At 40.0% G+C, this 25,231-nt stretch overlaps 1 protein-coding gene across 1 annotated transcript; it reads left to right on the forward strand.

Annotated features, from left to right (window-relative positions):
• The first annotated feature begins 702 nt into the window (after positions 1–702).
• Positions 703–23,537, forward strand: LOC139724044 (mesenchyme-specific cell surface glycoprotein-like). Its single transcript, XM_071635242.1, has 13 exons — positions 703–1,096; positions 7,364–7,582; positions 8,116–8,256; positions 13,274–13,513; positions 14,287–14,458; positions 15,066–15,210; positions 16,433–16,547; positions 17,732–17,932; positions 19,166–19,228; positions 19,855–20,120; positions 20,746–20,963; positions 22,759–22,883; positions 23,431–23,537. The coding sequence occupies exons 1-13, from the start codon at positions 895–897 to the stop codon at positions 23,535–23,537; spliced, it is 2,214 nt and encodes a 737-aa protein (XP_071491343.1). The 5' UTR covers positions 703–894.
• Positions 23,538–25,231: the final 1,694 nt, after the last annotated feature.

Raw genomic sequence — 25,231 nt, forward strand, 5'->3', positions numbered from 1 at the left:
AGAAGTCTTATGAAAGTGGGATACATTATGTCATCCAAGATTAGAATGTTTGGTTATTGCTCCCTCTCCCCTCCTCCTCCTCCTCCTCTCTCTCTCTCTCTCTCTCTCTCTCTCTCTCTTTGAAAGCTAAGTTTTGCACGATGTTATCGTACTTTTATAAGGTCTTTAAAGTGTGTCATTCCTGTTAATCATATTTTGAACAATTAGAATCGAGTCATTCCCTGCAATAACAACGTTAAAGCAAAACACATCGGTTCCTTTAAGTTAATGAAATTCTAGATGACGAGTTATTGTTATTGCAACTGATTGAAAAATTGTTCCTTCATGGATGTAAATAACTCTGATTAATTCGATGTTTATTTATTTCGACGTAGGACAAGTTCTGTAAGAATCTACACTAAATTCTCCATTACGAAAATGTCAGGATACTTGATCTAGAAATTAGTCAAAACCGAGAATGGGCTAGATTTTCTAGACTACTTCGTTAGTTCTCCTGAGCTGTTCAAGTTCCTGTTTATCATGGATCTGACACATTTTCATACCATCATCTGGTGCTAAATCGTCTCAGGCCACTAAAACTGCTGTACACGCGGTCCGCACAAAGTGTGAGAAGCTGCATGTGTACGGATCCAGCGCAGTGTTATCAACAATCAGTTGGCCGATCTTTATCATTACGGTGTTAACTCGTGGCGGGAACAGGACATGCCGCATGATCGTCTTCTCGAAACCGCGACTGAGAGAAGAAGGGAGTAGACGGAACAATAAGCGGCCATCTAAACTTTGTATACTAAAGATTCAGGACCAGTTCTAGGTGATTGGATCTGAAGAATATCACCTTATCATAAGGGGAACTAAAAAGACTTTTAAATTCTCGGGGAAAACAGAGTCAGTACCATGGCGTTAATGTCGTCAATTCTGGCTCTATGCCTGGTCCTGGGCGTGAGTGATGCCACGATTTCTCTGAAGCCAATCTCGAGAGTCTACCTGCCCTCCGACTACGGCGGTCAAGGAGGAACGAAGTCGCTCTATCAGCTCAACAGCGGCTCCGCCCTGAAGACCGCCTACGATGTGGACAAGAAGCTGGCCTACGTTGGAGGTAAGACGCAAAATAAAGAATTAAGCAGTCTGGCCAAAGGGGGCAGTTTTGCACCTTGGGCGTACGCAATAAATCCTGTATCTCGTCTGGGATTCACGGACTTAAAGTTTGAGACCCGCGATGTTCCCCCAAAGAGCAAGCTTATGTATCGGTAGACATTTTATTCATGGAATCAGCGTGCATGTGAATGTCGAATTGATCTTTTAAAGTTCATTTTGGAGGATAACGGTTGTTTTTTTTTTCATTTTCATATTTCATTTTAAGATGTACCGTCTATACCTATAGCCGAAAGAGATCTGAGACATAAAGTAAAATGAAGTAACAGTAAAAAGTGAAACCAAGAAAAAGACTTGAATCTTCAATTTACAAAATTTCTTCGGTGGTTTCTGAGGGCTTTTATTTTTGTTTTTATGTTTACTTTCGTATGGTTTAAAGGAATCTTAGAACCAAAGAGAAACACACTTGATTTTGTTCAATAGAGGTTGTATGTATTCTTCTCTAATAATGTTTGTTCATTTATGTTACCACATTGCTTTTCCAATAAAAAGCGACAGTAAATGAATTAATGATAATGATAAATTATTTCAAAGTAATCACATGTGTGTCAGTTGGCTTATATTGTTTGATCGTTAGATATGTAGGAGGTATAATAGGACAGCAGCATTGATATCAAACAAAAATATTTAGCAAGTTTTGGAACAGAAATTAGAGAGTATACCAAAAATATGCATTCTGTTGGATTGGAAAATACCAGCTGGATTTGGCGTCAATTGACTCGTGATCTGTGTCCTATCAAACTTTATTTTGCTGAAAATATTCAATCAAAATTAGAATAATGGAAAACGGGGTTAGAAAAAAAACGAGCCGATAAAATCCTCTCATACCAGACCACCCGTTCACATTTTGATTCACTAAACAACGCCGAAACGTTAGCAAGGGCATTTGCAGAAATATGCCTTTATCTGTTGTTCTTCTATAGGTTTTTTTTTTGTTGGGTTTTTTGTGGGGCTGTTGCATATTTTTAATGTTCTTCTAAAATTTTGACTTTTAATTCTTGCTAAAGCAATGACAGAACACAATTGGTCGGATAAATGGGTCCATTGGATACTTTATGGGCGTTTCCTCTTATGACTATACATCCCTGTTCTCTATCCTAAAGACGGAAGTCCAATTGCGTTTCCTCTAAGATGACTATTATAGCCAACCCTTCCTCCGTCACAAACTGCTGAGTAATACACCCACCTCCCAAGGTTGACGGCGTCGTATAATGCATGGTAGACAACAACTAGAACAAGAACACCCACATAAGACAGTCTCTCTCTGTCGTCACACGTCGGGAATATTAATGTAGCAATGCCATGATCGTGTCGTAATTGCATTGGTCCCACCCCACTCCTTCTTTAAAGCCACGTGATCAAAGCCATCTGTGCATTTACACAATTGGGTTCGCAGTTTGTAAGTTTTGCAGTCGAAAAAAATGTTTTGTTATCTGTTAATTTGCGGATTCAAACGTGGTTCCAATAATCAATCACACTACTGCATTTTTAAGGAATGAGAGTAGACCACATGTGATAATGCACAGCATATCTGAGGCTAATATCAAATGAGATTAAAAAAAAGGGGGGGGATAATTTTCTCAATACAGGGAAAGTCACATTCAACCATCTCCAGCCACAACAGTCTGACAGTATGCGTCAGCTGCCAATGAATTTGCTGTAGCACAACAAGGATGGGCCATTGTCATTTGACTGGTTATAGACATACATCCCGACCCAGATTCCCATACATGATTCAGAACGCAGGGAACCGCAACAACTTTCCACACCCTTCAGTGTTTTAACTCGTTTAGCTCCATTCCCAGCTGCTGCTCACTTACGTGCAATGTCAATAGCATGTTTAGGTGATGGTTCTGAAAAGGTTAACCATCCCTTCCTACGTGAGGGTTTACCTGCTGGCTTATCATTTTAGATGAAACAGGTGTAATAGATACGTTGAATACATTGTTCAGGAACATCAGCGCCATGGCAGAGGACCATCATTATACTCAATGGAGTAAAATGGATAGACCTCGACTTTCCCTCCAATCTCAAGAGTGCGTATTATTTCGCGGACATGATTGGTATATACCCGGCCCCTCTCTCGCCCCCTCTCTCTATCTTTATCACTACGTATGTATGTATGTATGTATGTATGCGTGTATGTATGTATGTATGTATTGTATGTATGTGTATGTATGTGTGTATGTATGTATGTATGTGTATGCATGTATGTATGTATGTATGTATGTATGTATGTGTATGTAATTGAAGAGTTTGTTCGCAAAAACCGATAAGTCCATATTTGCCAAATGAAGATATTTGCGATTAAAGGTCAAGAAAAATAAAGAGAATAAGAAGAAAATTTTGCTTCTTTTGACCATAACTTCAAAGATGTACCTTTATAGTAGTGACCAATATATCATTTAAACGGTATTATTTTGTACTTTATGACAGAGACCGTACTTCAAGATCTTCAAAAATGGACTTGTCGGTTTCTGCGAACAAACTCTTCGTATGTTTGTATGTATGTATCTATCTATACTCTATCTATCCATCCATCTATCTATCAATCCATCTATTTATCCATCCATCTATCCATCAATCAATCTATCTATCTATCTATCTATTATCTATCTATTATGTCTATATATCTATCCATTCATCCATCCATCTATCCATGTATTATATCTATCTATCTATCTATCTGTTTATCTATCTATATTTATCTTTTCTCTCTCCCTCTCTTTCTTTGTGCCTATCCCTCTCTGTCTCTCGTGACTGCATCATGAAGGTATCGTCTGGTATAAAAGCTCCACAGGAATAAACCTTATCAGACTTAATAGGGTGTCCAATTTGCGACTGTCTCGCTAAGACTTAGGGAGCGAGTACAAAATAGGAAAACTATGTTGACGTGATTTTCGACTTTTAGTTTAAGAGATAGATAGAGAGGTTTAAAGAGGGAGAGGTCCCTTTACAGTGGCCAGAAACAGCACGGGACATTAATATTGCCGAGAGCAGTGCCTGTCAGACGATTAATCGTCAGTGATGATAATCGGGATGGATTATAGACTGGGAGGGATCTGCCTCTCATACGAAAAGAGCAAGGGAAGAGCGGATGTGTGTCATGCGGAGTTACGAGTCCTAGGACACCTTAAAGAGGGTATGGGGGAGGTGGATGGGGAGGGTTGGATTTTGGTCTGAGAAATGTTACAGCCGTGCATGACAAGATTGAGCGCAAAAGATATGTTTCTAAGATACGTCAAAATATTGTAAACCGTTGTAAATATGAAGAACAATACCGGAAGAATCAATTGCGAAAGGTATGCGACCCACTAGGCTCCCTATGAGATGCTGGAATTCCGGTAAACTTTAAACACGACTTATCAGGTTTCCCCTTGGCCAATAGATTTAAGTGGTTGTCTTGCGAGTTATCCCGACCCTGTCTCTAAGGCACAGGTATCACGCGTAATAACACTAGGACTTTATGAGAGTGATATAGAGATGGGGTAAAGAGGTAAGACAATGATGTGGGCTGACCTTGTTACAAGGCATCACGCTTAAGAGGGATCCGCAGTCTCATGTGCGTGCATTCCTTCTCCTGCGTGTTTTTATCAGATTTTTGAATCTCTTTTTATCATTCATATATCCATTGCATTGAAAAAAGTTTGCACGATACTTTCTTCAGAGGTCTACGGTGTCAGTCCTTCAACGGAAAGAATTTATCCATTCATATTAATGAATTCAGTTGGCGATGTAGGTATTATAATGTGCGCGCGTGATGTAGACATAATATTGAGGCGGATGACCCATTCTCAATAGGCCACGATGGCTGATGGCTCTACTTTCCCGGACAAATCACAGCACTTTGTAGTTCACGCAGCAGTCACTAGACTGTGACCGAGGTTGGCGATTAAGAAACAATAATTACTTATTTCCAGGAGATTATTCGCTACGAGCTACTTTATGACGATACACGACAATGATACAACAGAGCTCCTCGGAAGCTCTGGGCAGTATCACAGTGCATGCAAACTTGCTTTCATAATAATCAGATGATATGTTATTCTTTATGTTTCTTCATGATGTCCAAGTTTCATACTGATTATTCGTCCGACATGGCACACACACACGCACTCTCTCTCTCTCTCTCCTTTCGTCTCCATCTACAAAGTACTGCATCTTTTGTTGTTCTTTGTTGGTGATTTTCTTGTTTTAACCCACCTTCTTCATATGCGTATCACCTTGAGAGATATACCCCCCCCCCCCCCCCCCCCCCGATGCTGGAATGATGCTCTTACGGAGCGTACGACCCGCGTAGGTTAGGCGTTGTTGAGAATGGTGTAAGGAGATTGCCACTGCTCTTGCTATAACTTGAATGTGTAAACGTTGAATGTTTGAATGTTTTTATCAAGCAATCATTCATTCTTTGAAAGTCATCCAACGGGATCTTTAAACAGTGGGGGTGGGAGCTGGTGACATCATCAACTCAAAGTATTTGCAGAATCATGCGGTTGTGACTAATGTTACCATTGCCACAATACAAAAAAAGAATGGATTCCAGAGTTTCAAACTGTACTATTTCATGTCATATTTCACCAAATATTCTCACTTTCATTCGTTCTAGTTCACTCCAGTCAGCTATTTCGCTGGAGAAGGGTGTGGCATTGAGGAGTGCAAGGGAGAACCTCCCAGACATTGGTGGAAGCACGTCTTCATTTTACTCCTCGTCCATTTCTTTTTTCCTCTTGCTTATTCTCATTAATAGAGGGAATAATTTTACCCCTTTTAATGACAAAACAGTGAGAGTCTTGTAAGGTGATAAAATTATCAAGGTTATAGAATTTCTATAAATCTCTATCGTATTTGGGCGATCTTGGTTGAGTTTTGGTCAGGTCTATCAATTTGACTGACTTCTCATAACAGTCGATTTGAAGAACGGAGTGACACTGTACTCTAAGGTTAGAATAATGCGCGTGGCAAACGGATGGGTAAAGGAGGGGTGCAGCAGTAGTGCCTTATTCTATAGTTGCCGACGTCTTTTTATTCACGTGGAGCCAGACTTAGCCGACCCATCCTATTTACGGCTCTGCATTGATGAACAATTTCCCGTTTGCTTCTTGGTCTCGTGCAGTTTGTACGTCACCATTTCCTTCGCCTTTCTTCATCTTCCTATGTAGCAAAGATCGGCTGGTGCCAGCTTTGCAGGGAAGGGTAAACGTGATCGAATTTCGCCTAAGCCTTTTTTTTTAATTTAAGGACACATTAACTTCAGTTTAGCATTCATAATGGTATGTGAAGGAATGTGTAAAAAGTAAACGTACTCTCAAATTTGCTACTGAGGAAAGATGAAATGTCATATCGGGTATCTATTATTTGTGATCAAGCCCTTTGTCCAAAGCTCAGAACGTTTCCTGTTTCCGCCGCCTTTCTTTAAGGGTAGCCTTTTTGTGATGAGATCAGAATACCTATGGGATGCGCTGAAAGAGAGGTGTAGCTATTCTAAGTCTGGCTGTAACTGAACTACTTTTGGGCGAGTCGAAATCTATGAGATCATAGCCACGTGCTGACAGATCTCGACTATAACTATAGTGGCCAACGTTTCACATACCATTATGGCAATAGTCGTAAGTTACCATAATAGCCATTGCGATGGGGGCGGCTGTCATGTTCGCAGCTGTCAATCTATTGCCTTGCTGATGCTGTGGTAACTATACAAGCGCTGCAGGTCTCTATGGTTGCAATGTATTTCATGAAACAATGTTTCCAATTAAAAATAGAAAATGAGGATTGTTATTGACAGCGCGCACAAATAGGTTGTCCTTGGCAATGAATGAGCTAATTTGGTGGCGAGCTGGCATGTGCTCGTTGTCACTAAGCACCAAAGGAGTAGTGTTGCTTCGGTCTGAAGAAAAAAAGTCGTGTTATATGAACCTCGCAGTGTAAACGTTGAAAAAAAAACCCAAACGAACAAACAAACAAACAAACAAACAAACAAACAAACAAACAAACAAACAAACAAACAAATAAACAAAAACCAGCCAATCAACCAACCAAATAAACAAGTTTACAGCTGTGTAATAACGTTAATTGTTCGGATTTATCAGATTTTCAAGTTTTTAATCACTGTGCTAATGGACGTGCCAAAAAGAACCAATTAGTGTAATGTATTGAGTTTCTTCGAGATTACTAACGGTGTGCTATATCTTTATGTATTTCCATATGCTTTCAGGCAGGAAGTTCCTTCACCTTGTCGACTTTTCCGAAGTTGTCCAGCCGAAAATCGTCGACAAGGTTCCCGCGGAGCGACCGGTAGCTGATATCGCCGAATGTGGCGATTTGGTGGCTTATCTCCAGCCTGGCACCCAGAAGACGGAGCCGGGCATGCTCAAGATCTTCGAGAAGTACAACCCTGCAACCAAAGTCTTCAAAGAACTATGCAGCGTTCAAGGTTAGTATAGAGACGAAATACAAAAACCAGAACAACCAAAAAGAGCCCGTAGTATTTTATTAACTGTGCATCGATCGAAGAGTTTTGGTTGAACATGCAACACAAACCGGGTGACTATTAACATACTTAGTTCGTAGTGTAATTCAATGCTTAATTGTATGAAAGCAACAAAGATTTTCATTGTTTACGTCACTTTTTTCCAGTCAAGATATGAATCCTCAAGTAAATTGAGTTACAATTAGCTCCTTTCCCTCCTTCTCTTCTTGAAATAATGTATGCAGTATACAACACGAAAAATACGCACACGCATACTTCTAAACCTTTATAGTAATGCTGATCCACACAAGGGTCAACCATTCAAAAGTCTTCGTTTTCACATCTCCCATGCCTATATATATCGGATTTCTCCATGTTAAATGAAGGAGCAAATCATTAAACCAACTTATGGCTGATGTTTTCTAACAATGAAGCAATGTTTGGTGACTTTTTTCGTTGTTGACCTAAAATGTATGGATCTCGTTCCGTCCCCACAGTCGGTGCCATGCCGATCGCTGTCCGATTTGCACAGGGCTGCAGTCTCATCATTGTCGCCAACAAGGGTTCGATGGGCGCGAACTCGAACACGCAGGCGTGGGAGAACCCGGAGGGAACGGTGACTACTATACGACTGGCAGGTGAGTTATCAGGACGCGGGTATCGTGTTGGAAGCGAAGAAGCTCACCTGTAGGGCTGCTAGCGTGTGTCCGGACGTAAATATTTGTTTGGAAATCATGATTCTTGACAAGTTTTACCATCGCCCTTGAATTCGACTGTTTGAGATGAAGGTTATACTTTTGCTTTACTGGTATCTATTTCGATGACATAGCTAAGACTTAGGGAGCGAGTACAAAATAGGAAAACTATGTTGACGTGATTTTCGACTTTTAGTTTAAGAGATAGATAGAGAGGTTTAAAGAGGGAGAGGTCCCTTTACAGTGGCCAGAAACAGCACGGGACATTAATATTGCCGAGAGCAGTGCCTGTCAGACGATTAATCGTCAGTGATGATAATCGGGATGGATTATAGACTGGGAGGGATCTGCCTCTCATACGAAAAGAGCAAGGGAAGAGCGGATGTGTGTCATGCGGAGTTACGAGTCCTAGGACACCTTAAAGAGGGTATGGGGGAGGTGGATGGGAGGGTTGGATTTTGGTCTGAGAAATGTTACAGCCGTGCATGACAAGATTGAGCGCAAAAGATATGTTTCTAAGATACGTCAAAATATTGTAAACCGTTGTAAATATGAAGAACAATACCGAAGAATCAATTGCGAAAGGTATGCGACCCACTAGGCTCCCTATGAGATGCTGGAATTCCGGTAAACTTTAAACACGACTTATCAGGTTTCCCCTTGGCCAATAGATTTAAGTGGTTGTCTTGCGAGTTATCCCGACCCTGTCTCTAAGGCACAGGTATCACGCGTAATAACACTAGGACTTTATGAGAGTGATATAGAGATGGGGTAAAGAGGTAAGACAATGATGTGGGCTGACCTTGTTACAAGGCATCACGCTTAAGAGGGATCCGCAGTCTCATGTGCGTGCATTCCTTCTCCTGCGTGTTTTTATCAGATTTTTGAATCTCTTTTTATCATTCATATATCCATTGCATTGAAAAAAGTTTGCACGATACTTTCTTCAGAGGTCTACGGTGTCAGTCCTTCAACGGAAAGAATTTATCCATTCATATTAATGAATTCAGTTGGCGATGTAGGTATTATAATGTGCGCGCGTGATGTAGACATAATATTGAGGCGGATGACCCATTCTCAATAGGCCACGATGGCTGATGGCTCTACTTTCCCGGACAAATCACAGCACTTTGTAGTTCACGCAGCAGTCACTAGACTGTGACCGAGGTTGGCGATTAAGAAACAATAATTACTTATTTCCAGGAGATTATTCGCTACGAGCTACTTTATGACGATACACGACAATGATACAACAGAGCTCCTCGGAAGCTCTGGGCAGTATCACAGTGCATGCAAACTTGCTTTCATAATAATCAGATGATATGTTATTCTTTATGTTTCTTCATGATGTCCAAGTTTCATACTGATTATTCGTCCGACATGGCACACACACACGCACTCTCTCTCTCTCTCTCCTTTCGTCTCCATCTACAAAGTACTGCATCTTTTGTTGTTCTTTGTTGGTGATTTTCTTGTTTTAACCCACCTTCTTCATATGCGTATCACCTTGAGAGATATACCCCCCCCCCCCCCCCCCCCCGATGCTGGAATGATGCTCTTACGGAGCGTACGACCCGCGTAGGTTAGGCGTTGTTGAGAATGGTGTAAGGAGATTGCCACTGCTCTTGCTATAACTTGAATGTGTAAACGTTGAATGTTTGAATGTTTTTATCAAGCAATCATTCATTCTTTGAAAGTCATCCAACGGGATCTTTAAACAGTGGGGGTGGGAGCTGGTGACATCATCAACTCAAAGTATTTGCAGAATCATGCGGTTGTGACTAATGTTACCATTGCCACAATACAAAAAAAGAATGGATTCCAGAGTTTCAAACTGTACTATTTCATGTCATATTTCACCAAATATTCTCACTTTCATTCGTTCTAGTTCACTCCAGTCAGCTATTTCGCTGGAGAAGGGTGTGGCATTGAGGAGTGCAAGGGAGAACCTCCCAGACATTGGTGGAAGCACGTCTTCATTTTACTCCTCGTCCATTTCTTTTTTCCTCTTGCTTATTCTCATTAATAGAGGGAATAATTTTACCCCTTTTAATGACAAAACAGTGAGAGTCTTGTAAGGTGATAAAATTATCAAGGTTATAGAATTTCTATAAATCTCTATCGTATTTGGGCGATCTTGGTTGAGTTTTGGTCAGGTCTATCAATTTGACTGACTTCTCATAACAGTCGATTTGAAGAACGGAGTGACACTGTACTCTAAGGTTAGAATAATGCGCGTGGCAAACGGATGGGTAAAGGAGGGGTGCAGCAGTAGTGCCTTATTCTATAGTTGCCGACGTCTTTTTATTCACGTGGAGCCAGACTTAGCCGACCCATCCTATTTACGGCTCTGCATTGATGAACAATTTCCCGTTTGCTTCTTGGTCTCGTGCAGTTTGTACGTCACCATTTCCTTCGCCTTTCTTCATCTTCCTATGTAGCAAAGATCGGCTGGTGCCAGCTTTGCAGGGAAGGGTAAACGTGATCGAATTTCGCCTAAGCCTTTTTTTTTAATTTAAGGACACATTAACTTCAGTTTAGCATTCATAATGGTATGTGAAGGAATGTGTAAAAAGTAAACGTACTCTCAAATTTGCTACTGAGGAAAGATGAAATGTCATATCGGGTATCTATTATTTGTGATCAAGCCCTTTGTCCAAAGCTCAGAACGTTTCCTGTTTCCGCCGCCTTTCTTTAAGGGTAGCCTTTTTGTGATGAGATCAGAATACCTATGGGATGCGCTGAAAGAGAGGTGTAGCTATTCTAAGTCTGGCTGTAACTGAACTACTTTTGGGCGAGTCGAAATCTATGAGATCATAGCCACGTGCTGACAGATCTCGACTATAACTATAGTGGCCAACGTTTCACATACCATTATGGCAATAGTCGTAAGTTACCATAATAGCCATTGCGATGGGGGCGGCTGTCATGTTCGCAGCTGTCAATCTATTGCCTTGCTGATGCTGTGGTAACTATACAAGCGCTGCAGGTCTCTATGGTTGCAATGTATTTCATGAAACAATGTTTCCAATTAAAAATAGAAAATGAGGATTGTTATTGACAGCGCGCACAAATAGGTTGTCCTTGGCAATGAATGAGCTAATTTGGTGGCGAGCTGGCATGTGCTCGTTGTCACTAAGCACCAAAGGAGTAGTGTTGCTTCGGTCTGAAGAAAAAAAGTCGTGTTATATGAACCTCGCAGTGTAAACGTTGAAAAAAAAACCCAAACGAACAAACAAACAAACAAACAAACAAACAAACAAACAAACAAACAAACAAACAAACAAATAAACAAAAACCAGCCAATCAACCAACCAAATAAACAAGTTTACAGCTGTGTAATAACGTTAATTGTTCGGATTTATCAGATTTTCAAGTTTTTAATCACTGTGCTAATGGACGTGCCAAAAAGAACCAATTAGTGTAATGTATTGAGTTTCTTCGAGATTACTAACGGTGTGCTATATCTTTATGTATTTCCATATGCTTTCAGGCAGGAAGTTCCTTCACCTTGTCGACTTTTCCGAAGTTGTCCAGCCGAAAATCGTCGACAAGGTTCCCGCGGAGCGACCGGTAGCTGATATCGCCGAATGTGGCGATTTGGTGGCTTATCTCCAGCCTGGCACCCAGAAGACGGAGCCGGGCATGCTCAAGATCTTCGAGAAGTACAACCCTGCAACCAAAGTCTTCAAAGAACTATGCAGCGTTCAAGGTTAGTATAGAGACGAAATACAAAAACCAGAACAACCAAAAAGAGCCCGTAGTATTTTATTAACTGTGCATCGATCGAAGAGTTTTGGTTGAACATGCAACACAAACCGGGTGACTATTAACATACTTAGTTCGTAGTGTAATTCAATGCTTAATTGTATGAAAGCAACAAAGATTTTCATTGTTTACGTCACTTTTTTCCAGTCAAGATATGAATCCTCAAGTAAATTGAGTTACAATTAGCTCCTTTCCCTCCTTCTCTTCTTGAAATAATGTATGCAGTATACAACACGAAAAATACGCACACGCATACTTCTAAACCTTTATAGTAATGCTGATCCACACAAGGGTCAACCATTCAAAAGTCTTCGTTTTCACATCTCCCATGCCTATATATATCGGATTTCTCCATGTTAAATGAAGGAGCAAATCATTAAACCAACTTATGGCTGATGTTTTCTAACAATGAAGCAATGTTTGGTGACTTTTTTCGTTGTTGACCTAAAATGTATGGATCTCGTTCCGTCCCCACAGTCGGTGCCATGCCGATCGCTGTCCGATTTGCACAGGGCTGCAGTCTCATCATTGTCGCCAACAAGGGTTCGATGGGCGCGAACTCGAACACGCAGGCGTGGGAGAACCCGGAGGGAACGGTGACTACTATACGACTGGCAGGTGAGTTATCAGGACGCGGGTATCGTGTTGGAAGCGAAGAAGCTCACCTGTAGGGCTGCTAGCGTGTGTCCGGACGTAAATATTTGTTTGGAAATCATGATTCTTGACAAGTTTTACCATCGCCCTTGAATTCGACTGTTTGAGATGAAGGTTATACTTTTGCTTTACTGGTATCTATTTCGATGACATAAATATCTTTATTTATCAGAATGATATAGCTATAATGAAGACCTACTTGTAATCGACTAAAATATCCTTGAAATTATACGGTCAATATAATGGTTTTGTTTCTCATACTATTCCGTATTGATTTTCTTCAACCTCCTTACTCTATAGTTCTCATGTAATCCTCAAGTAAAAGCCCTCAAATGTTGTTAAACTAGTCTTTTACGTATTGGGGGTGACCTTCCAAGGTTATCAGTTTCATAACAGGAATGGTTTAAAGGATGATATATCAGTAAAGTAGAAGGCCAGTTGAAAGGCAACATTTGGAATTACTCTTTATAGAGTCACCACTCATTCTGCGATTATTATTCAAGTCTACACCCGTTACTCCCCCTCTCTTTGGACGCAGGCTCTGTGTCTAATGCCCCGAATCAGCAGATCGTGAACACCACGTTCGGTGTGCAGACCACTCCCGGGTTCCCGCCCTTCCCTCCGCAGGAGCCGCCAGTCAACCCCACCCCGGGCACTGGAGCAGGTGGGGCAGGAGGAGCCGGTGGAGCCGGCGGAGCTGGTGGAGCAGGTGGAGCAGGCGGGGCCGGTGGCGCCGGCGGCGCTGGAGGTGCGGGTGGTGCAGGTGGCGCCGGAACCGGTAAGAAATCAACACAAAACGCAAGCACGTGGTGTGTACCTCGACGAAAGCTTTGTGGTCCTCTCAACGCTCAAACAATCATTAATTTGGTTATAATGTGTGATGCAATCTTGCAACACTATATGATGAAGTATAAAAGTAGCGATGTGATACAACGTTGATTTGTCTTCATCTACCTCTTTCATGTCATCTGTCGATGTACTCGATCGCTGAGAAGTTGCCTGGTCGTATATATTCTAGTGCAATATAGGTTGAGTACATCTCACGTCGTAGATTCGTCTCTATATTAAAACACATCTGATGTAGAAATGGATTGAGGTATGTGTATAATACCTGACTTCTCAGTGGTCACCATAGTGAATAATATTACGAATACAACTACTCCAGTAATAAATTCTATTGTGTCCGCATTCTCACATTTTCTTGTTAGAGCGGCTGGAGAAAGATATAGGAGAAATAAACTAAAGTAAACCATTCTTCTTTACATTTCAGCAGGCCTTTTTTTGCGATGATAACCACCGTATCTGAGTTGATGTGATCTTTCATTATTAGTTTTCTGTTATTTTCATGTATTCCCCCCCCCCCGCATGTTTGTGAAAAATAACAAATTGCAAGAAAAAACATAATCATTATGAGATACATAATGATACCTATTTTTGGTGCATTATGAATGTCTTAAAACGTTACTAAGTCATTTATTTGAGACATTATCCTCTGTAAAATCCAATCATTGTGATAAAAAAAGAATTTTATCCCTCGCATTTGGCGTTAAGGTGGACAGGGAGGATTTGGTGGTACTGGCGGATTCGGCGGCACCGGTGGATTCGGAACCAACCCCGAGTACCCCATGCTCCCGACCACTCCTCTTCCCGGCACAGTCTGCACCGGCACAAACACATTGAGCTTCGTCGTCAACGAGGTCAACTTCACACAATTCAACGCGGTGTACGTTGGCTTTGCTCCTATAGGCAGTCTCGCATGCAAATGTTGGCTTGATTCACGGTGTGGGGTGGGGGAGCTGGGGTTGCTATAGGATTTTGAAGGCATACAATAAGTCTTCTATGTCGTGTATGTGGTATACACTATTCACACGGACTGTAAGGAACATTGAGTCATGAAGCATATAACTGCGATGCTTTGATTTCATTTCTAATATCTGAAGTAGCAAATTCTAGTTTAATTTGACTGGTAATTGGTATTATATGATGTTGTGAAAGAAATGTGCACTAATAACCTCTGTCTCTGCTTGCGAAAGGAAACAAGATGCATTTGTGAATAGGTCTTTCATAATGTGATCAAGTCGTATGCTGTATGTATGAAAGCAGGCTGTACAAAGTGAGAACCCACTGATTCATTGAATTCAGACAACTTACTGGAGCACGAGACTAAGTTTGATATTTCATTGGAGTTGCTGGTTTGGTTAGCCTAACTCGAGTAATGTTTTTTTCTTGAAAGGGACTCTCTTGTCCAAGTTTGTGTATGCAACATGAACATGTAACACACAGGTGCTTCCCCTCGAACACTTTACTAATTGTTTTTGTCTAATTCACAGAGCCCAGAGGTATATTTCACGCCATGTTCGCCAGCCGTACACGGGCCAGATGGGCGACCCCGGACCACACACCTTCTCACGCAGTCTCGAGCCCAAACACATTACCCTCGACCAACGGGAGCAGACAGCGTTCATCAGTTTGCAGGTAAATTCCCTCTCAGTGGCCCCTTAAAAACGTACCGAACAATATTTCATTTAAAGCTCAACTGGCTTTGGAGATCAGGTTTGTCATAAAGATAATTACCACCACCATCATCAAAAGCTATTTCAACAACCTGTTGTAGTGTAAAGCATAGATGACTCTAATTAAAAGTATCTTTGTATTATCCTGGAAAAATGTTGTAGTTTTTAATTAATCAGTTACCTGCATCAACTGTTAGACTCAAACATTAATCAAATAACTTTGTTCAATTTTACTTTGTGTTACATGTATGCATGGAAAAGAAATGCAGAAATATAATCAATAAAATCAAAGCCATCTTCTCAGTACTTCAACATCTTATGAAGACAGCCCTCATATTCATAATTGCAAAGTAATATAGTGATGATCCATACACCTTAATACATTCATGTCTTGTAAAAGAAAGGAAATGGAACGAACAATTCGCAAAACAGTTTCACTGTTCTAATTTGCAAAGCACATTAAAAAGAATGACGTCATAGCTACAGAAATTTCCCATTGGCTTAAAGTCGAAATGTTCTAGAATCACTGATCATGTCATTACTATAGCACGTATTATGACCCTGTTGGCTCAATCAAGGGACTATGATCAAGATGAATTGTAATGGAAAGTAATGGCGATGAACCAAATGCGAATTAAATGATTAAATACTCTCCCTTTAACTAAAGTAAGGAAAAAAAAGGGTTTCAGAGAAGATAATGTTTGTACGACTTGAGAAACAACGACATCAACAACTCATCTATTTTGCATAAAGTAATTGCCATGGGTATTACTATCGGGTAAAAACATATTCATGAACATTGAAGGTTTCATAATATTCTTGATGCAATCGCTTTTGGAATAGAATCGCTGTATTGTCTGTTTACTGTATAGATCAATGACTACTTTTCACTGTAGCCAAAGTAGACGATCATAATATATGCGTCCGTGGAAATGTTGCCCTTTCTTTACAGCATACGGTGCTCCTGCGTACCAAGAAAAGCATTTTCATGTCACACAACAGCATGGATAGTATGCAACTGAATCTGCGTGCAGTGACACATGGAACATATACCCGATTTTCACTCTGTGCCATAAAAAAAACCCCAAAACATCTTTTATACACTGCCAGTGCCTTTTCAAAATGGTGGATCCAAGGGAGTCAGTTCTTTATTTCCTCTTCTTACCGATGTCATTATTTTCTAGGAAAACAACGCCGTCGCGGCCATCGACCTCACAACGAACCAGGTCATCGACATCTACCCAATGGGGGTCAAGAGGTGGGAGAACCTGCAGATGGATGCCAGCCCCGGAGACGGAGGTACGTTGGTTTGTCTTTTAATGACTTTTAGTCAGTGTTATTCCTTTTTTTTTTCAGGTGATGTCCCTTATTCGGAAGGTTTTGAAATTCCGAAACTGAAATCAGGTACATAAACAAAATATTGAATTGAATTGAATGAATTGAATTGAATAGAATTGAATTGAACTTAATTGAATTTAATTGCATTGAATTGAGTTGAATTGAATTGAACTGAATTGAAATAATTCGAAAAAGGGAAAAGAAAAAAGTGAGTACTAACGAGCCTTCGGAGTTATAAGAACCTTGAAGTCGTTTTCGGAAACACTAACCTCAGGAATAACAAGCCGTCGGAATAATTTTACTAGCGAAATCTCCTTTTTTCGCCTGTTTTAGCAAATATCTAAACTAGTGATTATGATAGATATGGTACTGGTGATATGGTAAATGGAGAAAAAACAGGGAAAAAGCAAGCAAACAAATAAGTACGAACTACAGCTACAGTAGATCTCAGTGCAATATGTTCAATGGCAATGTTTAATAAAAATGTCCATTCTGGAAAAAAAAATAAACAAACTCCGAAAACAGCCTAAACTCACTCAAACCACTGTTTAAAGACACAAGTAGTATTTTCATAGGCAGATTGTTTGCCAATAATTCAGCTTTAATGGCAGAGGTAAAATCATACCCACTCGTGATTTCAGTTGGTACTGCTGAACGTGGGTGCAGTTGTAATGTATAAAAAGTTTGAATGAAAAAAGAAAAACAGGTAAACGCCATTTACAAAGTTCCTATCAAAAAGGGAAAAATGCAATGATACTACATTCGTTACATAACAAGATTTAGAATAACTTTAATCATGTTTAACGATACTGTTTGAACTATCACCTGATTTAATTTTAATTCTTTTGTTTCTTTCTGCGCATTCAATCTCAATTGTCTTAATTTGGTGGTAGAAGGCTTCACGGTGCACCACGTATTCATTCTGGAGTATGTGAGTGGCCCTGAAAAGGACCTACCCAATCCCGACGTTTCGGCAAGCATGTTCTCGCCGTTCTCGAGGGAATGTTTAGCATATTGATCACCATTACCATATCCCCAATTGTCTCAAGTTGATAGAGAGGACATATCATTTCTTGCATTTTAAAATCTGTAGCTCATACTGTTTATCATGATTACTTCCTATGTCGTTACACCCTACCGTGCAGGCCCCAAACTTGACACCTATGACGTCAACAGTTTCCCCATGCCCGACGCCATCGAGACTTACACCGACGCCAATGGAGACATGTACGTCGTGACGGCAAATGAGGGCGCTGTACCCATGATGATTGAGTGCCCACCCAGCGCTTGCCCCGGCGGTGCCGATTTTGAGGAGACGGAACTTGGGGAGGAATTCGCTGTTGATGGTAAGACATACAAGCAAGCACGCACACGCGCAATTATACACACAATTTTCTACCTCCGACTTCCCTACAACAACCTCATTCTACATGGTATCGGTACAAATTTTGTAACACCCATGACTTAAAGAAAAATTAAGCACACCGTCACCAACTGCATGCACCTGTTTAGTGATGGAATAATCATTAAGTCGTATTAACACGAGGCTCTTATACTTTGCGTAAGTTGAACAAAATCCATAGTAGCTGTGCTTGTCACTTGCCAGCATGCGATATTCTTTATTTGAATTTCATTCAATATCAGTCTCATTTTTCACGATGAAACTAACATTAACGAAAGTAAGCAGCTGCATTTTTCTTACTTGTGCTGCTTAATCACATTCTTTTTTAACATACAATAAAATATTTCATACAAATCATACCATGTAAAAGTGACATAAGATTCTGCATTTATTTCATAACACAGAAAAGTTATCCTGATCAACTTAATCAAACTAATCAATATCTGCTTCATTGCACAAACCGCCGCACTTGTATGTGTACATACATACGCATAATCAATACATACACAAACATAAATGATTACGCCCAAAATAACGTTTGGACAAAGTCCAATATGAGTTAAAGGACAAGTTCACCTTTATAAACATAAGGATTGAGAGAATGTAGCAATATTAGTAGAACACATCATTGAAAGTTTGAGGAAAATCAGACAATCCGTTCAAAAGTTATGAATTTTTAAAATGTTTGTGCAGCAACCGCTGGATGAGAAGACTACTGCAGTGTATGAATAACTTGCGTACAACAATATAAGGAAAATATAAAGAGAATTTCACAAAATTCCATCTTTTGAAAAAAGTACACATTCCCCTGACTCGTTACCAACAAATGTTATGGGCAATATTATTCCCCCTGCCTTTAGAAAGAGGCAAGTCAAGAGCTCTTTTATTATGCGAAAAAAGTGAAAATATGTTGAATTTTCTTTTACATTTTCTTTATACTGTTGTACGCATATGACTCACAAGCTGTAGTAGTCTCCTCATCCAGCGGTTCCAACACAAAAATTTTAAAAATTCATAACTTTTGCATCGATTATCCAATTTTCCTCAAACTTTCACTGATGTGTTCTACTAATATTGTTGCATTCTCTCAATCCTTACGTTTATGAAGGTGAACTTGTCCTTTAATGATATCTGATCGATCAAGCAACATTCATGTGTCTTCTTTTCCCCTTTGCAGAACTAATGACGCAGAACGTCCCTCAAGAGACTCGTGCAGACATGCTGCTGGAAGAGAGGCTAGGTGAGTATGATCACGTGACAGTCACGTGATTTGCGCTTTGTCTCTTTAACTGCCACCTTATGGGCACATTGTCCTATCATTATCATCATTGTTAATCAATGTCACTTTTCAATTACGCCGTGACAGCGACGCACTTATTACCGTATGTTAATGTCACCTCATGGAATGCGAATCAAATGATTATTTTGTTAAATTTTAACTCTTCGTGCGCCTCCATAGTCTCGAAACCTTGAAATACAATATCATTGTAAATATTACAACCAAAAGATACACATCAAGGGAAGGAGCGAGAAGAACGTACACCAATTTCTCTGGCCTTACTATTTCCCTGAATTAGTTTCATTCTCACATACCAAAAACCATATCCAATCACTTTCGAATGACAAAGTCAGTTGGTTAATGGACATAACCTTGCAACATTAGCTCTTAACTTTTATAAGTTAATTTCAAGAAGAAGAATACCAATGTACTTCCCGGAAAACTTCCTGAGACATGGCTGTGGAGCAGTTTTCTGTAACACATCCTATAATGTCCATTCCTTACTGCAATGTCTGTGCTTAGATGAGATTACACCTGCTTATCTAGCCCATGGTGCTAAATAATTATGTCTGACTTCCTTTTTTCAGCTATGTCGCGTTTCAGTTTGGTCGACGGTAACACCCCTAACGACCCGGAAATGTTCGATCAGGTGTTCATGTTTGGCGGCCGTGGCATTTCCGCTTACAAGGTTGACCCCATGAACAACACCATGACCTTGGCCTGGGACAGCGCAGACATTATCGAGAAAGAGATCCTTAAATTTTTCCCCAAGGTCTTCAATGGCAAAGCCATGGCTGGCAACCCGAGGAGGGCAGGGCCCAAGAGCACTATGGACAAACTATCTGGAGAGAGGGTTAGTCACTAGTACTTTGCAGAGACGCAAGGGGGGACTAGATGATGGAGATAATGCGAGTTTGCAGTGGTAGTATTGCGATGATGATGATAATGATGATGATGTTGATGATGATGATGATGATGATGAGGAGGAGGAGGATAATGGTGGTGGTGGTGGCGTTGATTATGATGATGATGACGATGATAATGATAATGATGATGATGATGCTCATAATGCTGCTGCTGCTTATGGTGATAATGGTGATGATGATGTTGATTATGATGGCCATGGTGATGATGATGATGATGATGATGATGCTAATATTGATGCTGCTACTGATGGTGATGATGGTGATAATGATGATGGTGATGGTGATGATGGTGATGATGGTAATGATGACCATGATGATTATGATGATGCTCATAATGATTCTGTTGCTGATGGTGATGGTGGTGACGATATATATCGTCATGATATGATGATGGTGGTGATGATGACAATGAAACTGCTGTTGATGATAATAATGGTGATGATGGCGACAATTATGACGATGATGCTGATAATTATGATTGTTGTCCGAGTTGCTACTTTTGCTTAGATTACCATCATTTTCTAATAATTTTTCTCGTGTACCTCTCACCAGGGACCCGAATGCGAGTCGCTCGCCATCGGTGACGTGCAAGGAAGAAAACTCATTTTCGTCGGCATCGACGGCGTCAGCGCTCTCGCCATATTCTCCGTCGCCCCTGGCAACAGCACGCCCGTCTACGAGTCCATCTACCGTGACGGTTACATCGACGGCACATTCCAGGCCCTTTACAACCGGAGGGAGACCGGCGACCTCTCACCCGAATCTCTTACGTAAGTTTGCTGCATTTCCTTCTGATGCATGTTAATCAGTGTTACCAAATAACGACTAATATTGCCAATGATAGTGAGTAATTTACTCTAGGACGTTTAGGTTTTCCGCGTGCCAATTATGTTATTATTATTCATTGACAACACAGTGGCATAGAGCATATCACAAGTCATTGTGCAAATTCATTTGCCTCAATTGCTTCTTGCGTGTGAAAGGTATGTTGTAATAAACTACGACAGGAGTAGAGCATGTTAATCGACTTGTCTTGCTTACACTCCAATATCATGAACCTGCTGTAAGCTGTCTATAAGCTTCCAAATGAAGAGTGTTTTCAGTGTTTTGTATAAAAGTCAAAGGCCATCAATCAGCATTCTCCGAGAATGTTCATAATATTGATCAAGGGCCATTGCACGCACAGGGTGATTGTTGTTGTTTTTTTTTACGTTTTTTTAACGATAATCTGTGAAATTTTGCGGTTCATGTGATGTCATAATATGGTCGCTGTTAATTGGACCCAACATCCTGTTACAGGCGTTGTTTTGCAAATCCTGACTCATGCTTTCCCTCGATCTCAGTGCGGCGGCCATTTTGGACCAGCTGAGAGTGCTATTTTAGTGCAATGATCTCTGGCTGACATCCATGGCTTGAATGTCAGAAATAACCCACTAACACCACCAAATATCCTCGTCTGTCAAATCGAGCCAGAGTTATCAAGCTCTTCCTGTTTGTTGCTGTAGTCCAACAGCCTATTATGGTTATCGGTCAAACCAAAATGGGCCCAGTTTCAAAAAGCTTTTCGTGAAATGATTACGCACGACTTTACGAACGACTTAAATATGACAAGCGAACTGGGTTTCCTAATCATTGTGTATTTTAATAGCTAAAGTCGAAATTTGCAGATGATAATGATTATTCTTGCATTTTAACGCACTTTTTCAGTTGAGAGTGATTTCTGCCCCAATGTAGATGAAATATTGACATACAGTCTATACTTTGTTAAAACGTAAGGGAAAGAAATGGGAACACATATTGGCACTTCATATTGCAGTCGTTCGTAAAGTCATGCGTAACATTACGAACAGCTTTATGAAACAGAGCCCAGGTTTTATTGCTATGAGCTGATATCTGTTAAATATTGATGTCATTTCATTATTTGCTCAATACTAGCATAAATGAAATCTATCGTAAACAATGACCGTAAAAGACAGGAAATACATTATAAAACTAAATTATATTATATGAAACTAAATTATATTATATATCTTACATACATACCTTATATAACTCTTTCCTTAAGTAAGAATTACGGTAAGAAAACGATCATGAAATAGCTCAGAGAGTCATAATTAGATATTTGATGTGGTCGTTGAAAGAGATTATTTGTCTGGTTTTATTCTTTTATCATTTCGTTATCATCGTTGGAAGTGTAAGAGACGTTAACATTACGTTAAGGCCTGTTATCACAACGAAAGAAATACTCCAGCTTTGATAGTCAGAAGCATACCCATGGTAATGCGCTTTGCGCGAGGTCACGATGAAAATCACTCCGTCTCATGCTCGTCGTTAAACCTCCGAAAATTGCCTTCCCAAAGTGCCATCGGTACTGTGCGTAAAACAACAACAAAAACAACAACAAAAAACAAAACAATGGCCGAGTTAAAGATGCGAGGGTGTTCAAGGGCATTCTGGCCATCTTTCACATGATTGTCATGCAAGCTGTATTAAATATTTTCAGCCTTTGACACTTTCATTGTATTTGCTCATATTATCCATCCCACTTTTTTATCATTATTTCAGATTCATCCCTCCTGAAAAGTCGTCCAGCCGGAAGCCGATGCTTCTCGTCACTGGACGCACCAGCGGGACGATCGCCATGTACGAGGTCATCGATGTGCCCTACTGGATGTTGCTCAAAACTCTTGGTAAGGAATGGTAGAAAAGTATCTCGTCGCATCGAATCCATGGAAGTGATAGGGAAGATGAGGAACGTGGCCACAAAGTTGATTGTTTTCAATTTGAATATAGCATATAAAATTCAAGCCATTAGATTTGGAGAACAAGAGAAAATATATAGAATGTCCTGTCCATTTGCTTTTTTGTTTTTGTTTTTATGGCGGGGATTTGTAAGACATACGTTTTAAGTTTTAATGATTAAGTTATTGCTGTTTATGTTTATAATAATACATTATGATGAATATATATACGTGTATCTAGAGTGTGGGAGAGACAGACAGACAAACAGAGAGATTTGTTGAGCTAAAATGTAAATGACAACGAAGTAAATACTTTTTTGATAAAAGCTGAAAGCAAGCAAGCAAACAAACTCGAACACCTTTTATATAAAGAGAACAGAATCAGCAAGAATAGTAATAATCTCTAGCAGCGGACAATGTCTTTCATTCAAGATGTAAAGATTCAAGAAATAAATGATTACGTAATTTCATCGTTCATCTTCATTCCCGCCTTCAGGAACCAAGGAAGGTCACGGTGCCGCCACATCGATTTCGTCGTCCTCCTTCAGTGTTCTTTTCGCCTTACTCACCAGTCTTCTCGCCGTGTTCTACAACAGGTCATAGGTCATAGCATGACGTCACGAACACTCACGCTAAACCAACAGTCTTTCTATTCGTTTTATTCGCTACCATCTTTCATTAGCGATTCTGTACATTATTTTCTTTTCCTTTGGTTTATCAATGTTTCCCGGCCTCCCTCAACTTGAGACTGTGTCTGAAAAACTATAGCAGATTCATTCTCAGTATCATGAGAGTGATCGAAGTATCTATGATGGCACAGACAATTACCAAATATATAATTTTCTCTAATATTTTAGTGTTTTATATGTTTCAAATTTTACATCTACCACAAGAAAAGTTAGACATAGACCCTACAAAATGACTGATTGTACTTCACGTTGAAACACGTATGCTCATATACCCAAAAATTAGATATGATTACATCTGTTCCAAAAAGGCTTTCCTAAGACTTCTGGCCAAGTCATACAGTATTCTGTAAGAATTCTGTAAAGAACAAAGAAGTAAGAAACCCAGGGTTTTCTTAAAACGAATAAGAGATCTACGGTATCTGCTGATGTAATCCTACACTTTATATTACTGAATGATTTGCGACTATTATACTTAATGTATAAATTAAAGAAGAATGAAAAAGAGATGTGCAATGTATTAGGTACCCTTGTGTATAGACAATGGAGAATTAAAACAATTGTTTACTTAACGGTGCCAGATTCTTCGCAACTTTTGTATTACTAGTGTGTAAAGAGCTCGTCAGGAGTTGATGGAATGAGAAAAAAAAAGAGGAGAATGAACTGGCGTGTCTGTGAAGTGTTTTCCATTGGGGCTTATACTCATGTGTGCCTTCACTCGAGATTTGTTAAAAACTGTAATAAAAAAAAGGTCGATGATACATCTGTTTTTAATGCAGATCGCTTAATGGTCACTTTCTCTGATTGTCATGAAAATAAAATAAACAGTCAAAGTTGCGACCAGAGAAAAACTACAGTGTCAAAACAAGAATAACCATAGCAACGATTACAACAGCTGCGATGTCAGCTTAATTATAATCATGCGATTACTACTTTAAGACATCCCCCCCCCCCCCCCCCCCCCCGCTGTCACGACATGGGACTGGCCGGCTTTGTCACGTGACTTGCAAAGTCCTCCCCGTAGAGAATCGAGGGTGGGTCTGATATGGAAGGACATCTTAATCCAGAGGCGTATTCGATTAGGTTACTAATCCCCTCGGCAACTTTAAATCTGGGGTAACCCGTGGCAACGAAACTGCATTAAACGTCTATAACTTTTTCTATCTATCTATCTTCTTTTTTTTTAAAGAGAGCTCCTGTGAGGGTTGAAAAGTACAGCGGCAATGCCGACCACAAGAGTTCGAACGGATATACAGGGTTATAGCTGTTGGGTTGAAGTTAGCTACTGGTCTTGTCTGCTGACTTATTTGTTGAGAAGCTTCACATTCAATTGGAGAAATTGTGTGCTTCTTGTCTGAAAAAAGAAAGACAAATACATGAATGCATAATAAGTAGAGCGACAATAATAATGACTGGATTGAATTAGCATTTACTTCCACTTTCTCTCTGGAAAAATAATGCCGTAATACAAACACAATGAAGGATAATGACTGGATTGAATTAGCATTTACTTCCACTTTCTCTCTGGAAAAATAATGCCGTAATACAAACACAATGAAGTTTAGAATATAAAGATTTGCACATAATTCTGTTATAAACAAGACAAGCAAA

The sequence above is a fragment of the Diadema antillarum genome, unplaced genomic scaffold, assembly GCF_040938485.1.
Source record: "Diadema antillarum isolate AM-2024a unplaced genomic scaffold, OU_Dant_1.0 scf00000205, whole genome shotgun sequence".
Classification (NCBI taxonomy): domain Eukaryota; kingdom Metazoa; phylum Echinodermata; class Echinoidea; order Diadematoida; family Diadematidae; genus Diadema; species Diadema antillarum.

Excerpts from the sequence above, each read along its gene's own strand:
- LOC139724044 (XM_071635242.1), top strand. The coding sequence starts at position 895 with ATGGCGTTAATGTCGTCAATTCTGGCTCTATGCCTGGTCCTGGGCGTG. Across the intron at positions 8,257-13,273 it reads GACTACTATACGACTGGCAG|GCTCTGTGTCTAATGCCCCG; the intron begins GTGAGTTATCAG and ends CTTTGGACGCAG. Across the intron at positions 17,933-19,165 it reads GGAGGAATTCGCTGTTGATG|AACTAATGACGCAGAACGTC; the intron begins GTAAGACATACA and ends TCCCCTTTGCAG.